This window comes from Cherax quadricarinatus, chromosome 81 (assembly GCF_038502225.1).
Source record: "Cherax quadricarinatus isolate ZL_2023a chromosome 81, ASM3850222v1, whole genome shotgun sequence".
Taxonomy (NCBI): Eukaryota; Metazoa; Arthropoda; class Malacostraca; order Decapoda; family Parastacidae; genus Cherax; species Cherax quadricarinatus.
In genome coordinates, this window is record NC_091372.1 from 9,501,187 (window position 1) to 9,505,613 (window position 4,427).

General features: G+C 41.5%; 1 protein-coding gene across 1 annotated transcript; it reads left to right on the top strand.

Annotated features, from left to right (window-relative positions):
• The first annotated feature begins 472 nt into the window (after positions 1 to 472).
• Positions 473 to 3,178, top strand: LOC138855104 (cuticle protein 7-like). Its single transcript, XM_070102353.1, has 3 exons — positions 473 to 594; positions 1,758 to 1,862; positions 2,763 to 3,178. Exons 1-3 carry the CDS (start codon positions 589 to 591, stop codon positions 3,066 to 3,068), a joined length of 417 nt encoding a protein of 138 aa, XP_069958454.1. The 5' UTR covers positions 473 to 588; the 3' UTR covers positions 3,069 to 3,178.
• The last annotated feature ends 1,249 nt before the right edge of the window (positions 3,179 to 4,427 follow it).

Consider the following 4,427-nt stretch of genomic DNA (forward strand, 5'->3'; position numbering starts at 1 on the left):
GGCTAGTTTATTGTGTATTCTGTGTCCATCCTGTGGATGATAGTGGGTAGTTTATTGTGCATTGTGTATTCATCCTGTGGATGGATACACGGTACATATATATATATATATATATATATATATATATATATATATATATATATATATATATATATATATATATATATATATATAAAATACTCATGTCTCTGCATTCACATGAATATCCTGCGGGATGGAAAGTGAACCAGGGAAGTTTTTCATAAAACGGGTTTGTATGGTGAAGACCGTGATCGACTTACTTAAGTGTGACCTTAATGATATCACATCATGAGTGTGTGGTGACCCGCCCACCACCAGCAACACCACCTGCCACTTCTCTCGTGAATTTTACTAACCCACTTTGTGTGACCTTGGTCATGACACGCCCAGAGGTCTCCAGCTGGGTATATAACACCTAAGACTGTCTGGGAGACAACACACTTCCTGCAGTACCTCGGCAACACTAAGATCCAGAACTGAAAGGCAACTCAGTAAGGCACCTCAATAACACTAGGATCCAAGACTGTCTGGGAGACAAAACACTTCCTGAGGGATCTCACTATCACTATGAAGGTAAGTCTTTGTTAATATTCTTCCTTTACTCTGTAAACTCTACGCTATTGACTCAGCTGTGGTGACTCTAATGAGAAAATCACTAATCTAGAACAAACAACACTTCGGTAATAACTCACGAAACCTAATAACACGAGTGCAAACTAACTAGGTTAGAACCCATGGCAGGTGAGTCGTACAACTCTAGTAGTTAACGCACTGGCCTGGAGTTTTAAGACTCACCATGGGTTCTAATCCCACCCGTACCCTGGTTTAACCTAGGTAATATTAGCAGCGGCCACTATCAGTAACCCTAGAGTGCAAATCTTGACATCCTCCACCCGTTGCCCCAACAATAATTGGAGTATAGCTGTTGTCCCCTTGTGCAGAACGGGAACACAAGTACCAAAACGACGTGTACACGTTCCTATCGAACTGTAAGTGAATTGTTAACTGTTGTACCAAAACTGCTACTGAACCAATGATGGTAAATGTTTCTTCTTTTCTTCCACCTTGGTGGAAGACGGCCGGCGAGAGTTGCTAAATTTTCAGTCATGAATTACGACAACGTTATTGGAGCTTATAACAATTCAAAACTCCTGACTGACGCGTTAGCCAGTGGCTAACGCGTCGGTCTGGAGTTTCGTGACTCTCTGATCGCGGGTTCTATCCCCGCCCGTGGTATGGCTTGTTTGCAATCTTGTCATTACGATTTCGTGAGTACTCTTATTAAAGTCTTACACTTTTATTATTATAATAAAAAAGAAGCGCTAAACCACAAGGGCTATACAGCATTAAAGTCTTACAGCTTCTGGGAATAGGGAAGTTGTTAAGCTTTATCCGAGAAAAGGGAAGTTGTTCTAAGTTCTTTATGAAGAACACTTTAAAGAGATAATCGCCCAATGACTCTCGAAATCGTAATGACACGATTGCAAACAAACCATACCACGGGTGGGGATAGAACCCGCGATCAGAGAGTCTCAAAACTCCAGACCGTCGCGTTAGCCACCGGACCAGCTAGCCATAATAAGATTCGTGTAGAAATATACCTAGTTGGACGAATCTTATTGTGGCTAGCTGGTCCAGTGGCTAACACGACGGTCTGGAGTTTTGAGACTCTCTGATCGCGGGTTCTATCCCCGCCCGTGGTATGGTTTATAATCACTCAATGTTTACTGTTCCAGGTGGTTATAGCTTTGTGTTTTGTGGTGGTGGTCGCTGGTGCTCCTGGCTTCCCCAGCCTGGGCTACTCTCTCCCATCCTCCTACAGGCCAGCACCGTCCTATCAGGTATTTAGAATATGTATTAGTATTCTTGTTGAATAAGACGTGTGCAGTAATTCGGTATTTTTATTGATGAAATGTTTTGTCTACACAAAAGGCATCTTCAGTCGAATATAGAGGTGACTTTACTGGAGTAAGTTGAAGAAGCAAAAGATTTTGATGTAAACGCTCTGGAGAACGTACAGAGGAGGATGACAAAGTTGATCCCATGTATCAGAAATCTTCACTGTGAGGATAGACTGAGGCCCTGAATCTGCACTCTCTAGAAAGGCGTAGAATTAGGGGGGATATGATTGAGGTGTATAAATGGAAGACAGGAATAAATAAAGGGATGTAAATAGTGTACTAAAAATATCTAGCCTAGACAGGACTCGCAGCAATAGTTTTAAACTGGAAAAGTTCAGATTCAGGAAGGATATAGGAAAGCACTGGTTTGGTAATAGAGTTGTGGTTGAGTGGAACAAACTCCCGAGTACCGTCATAGAAGCTAAAACGTTGTGTAGTTTTAAAAATAGGTTGGATAAATACATGAGTGAGTGTGGGTGGGTGTGAGTTGGACCTCTCTAGCTTGTGCTACTAGGTTGGATGCCGTGCTCCTTCCTTAAGTGAATGTGACCTGACCTGACTAGGTGGGCTTAAGCCGGTAGGAGACTTGGACCTGCCTCGTATAGGCCAGTAGGCCTGGTACAATGTTTCTTCTTTCTTAAGTGTTCAGACCATCATATATAATAATACTAACTCTAATTTTATTTATTTAAAACTTTATGTTCTTCGTATATGTAGAAAGAGTTTATTATTATTATTATTATTATTATTATTATTATTATTATTATTATTATTATTATTGTGTTTTATTGTTCTGCATTTACGTAAATTTGACTTTATGGTAAATTTTTTCCTTGGTAGGCTCCAGCACGGTACAGCTTCGACTATGCTGTGAACGACCCTCCCTCCGGTAACGACTTCGGTCACCAGGAGTCTCGTGATGGTGACCACACTCAGGGGTCGTACTACGTGCAGCTCCCCGACGGTCGTCTGCAACAGGTGACCTACACTGTCAGTGGTGACTCTGGCTACCTGGCTGAGGTCACCTACCAGGGAGAAGCCAGGTACCCGACCTACCAGCCAGCCTATAGGCCAACTCCAACCTACACGCCTGTCGCAGCCTATAGACCAATTCCAGCCTTTAGGCCTTCCCCAGTCTATGGCTAAATTTTATTTCGTGTACCAAGAACCAAGAATATCAAACATACTATTAATTTGCAATAAAATTTGCATCACTTTATATGATGTGGTCTGTGGACCAATAATATATATATTTTCCCCCATTATAATTTCTTCGAAATTATGCTATAATTAAAACCTTAAATAGAAGACGTTTGTTATTTCTCACCTTGATAAATTAGACACATGTGTAACACCTGCGAATCTTTATTGAGGAAACGATACACAAGTGTTGAACATGTGTCTAATTCATCAACTTGTCGGTTCTCTAAACCATTCATCTATATTTCCCAATTTATTCCGTTCTATAACCAGTGTCAGTTATTTGTCATGTGGACGTATATACTGTAAACTAAATGTAAATATGTGAGGTGTAAAGGTTGTGGACTACACGAGGGTCACTAAGACCAAATTTCAGCTGTGGAAAAGCGTCAAATAAGCTTCCAATAAATAAGGATTAATGTGGACTTTGAATTGTCCACTTACTATGACTCACTGCTTTAGTTCAATTGTTCGAGTCAATAAAGAGGATTCAAAGAATTGGATGGATCACTTGAAATGTAAAGTCTCTTGTTGATGTGATGCAGTGATTCGGATAGACTGTTCAGTTAGGTTATAACAACAATCTTTATGTACAAGGTATACAGACCATAGCTGACATCAGTGACATACTACTGTATAGAAAGTCCCTTGTTATGCTGAGCATTTCCCGCAAATTAGGTCAGTTTTGTCTCAGGATGCGACCCACACCAGTCCACTAACACCCAGGTACCTATTTTACTGCTAAGTAAACATGGACAGCAGGTGTCTTAAGGAAACACATTCTGCTGCTTCTACCCGTACCGACGATCGAACCACGGACCTCAGTGTGTGAGCTACCACTCTAGCTACGGGACACATAAGGTTTGGTATGTTCGTCAAGAATAAGCACAATTGTTTACCGACCCGCCACTAGAGCTTTTGGTCATTTGACCGAGGCCTTCCACTGGCTTACGAGTCCACCACTTGACAAATTAGAGAGAGGATAAACCATACCACAGGCGAGGATAGAACCCGTGAGCTGAGTCACAAATCTCCAGACCAACGCGGTAGCCACTGGCCCAGTGGCTACCGCGTCGGTCTAGAGTTATATGACTCTGATAGCGGGTTCTAACCCCACCCGTGGTATGGTTTGTTTGCAATCGTGTCATTACGATTTCGTGAGTCATTAGAGAGAGAATCACTGGATGAATCGTTCCTCCGAACCCTTATTCCTGTGTTTCAGATTACTGATTCATTTTGTAAATCAAATACCTCTTCGGGATTCAAAATAATCCCAACATTAGAGTGAAATTTTTTGGGACAACA

What these genes read in the sequence shown, in the direction of transcription:
- LOC138855104 (XM_070102353.1), top strand. An exon ending in GGCCAGCACCGTCCTATCAG is followed by an intron (nt 1,863 to 2,762) that starts GTATTTAGAATA and finishes TTTCCTTGGTAG; the next exon opens with GCTCCAGCACGGTACAGCTT.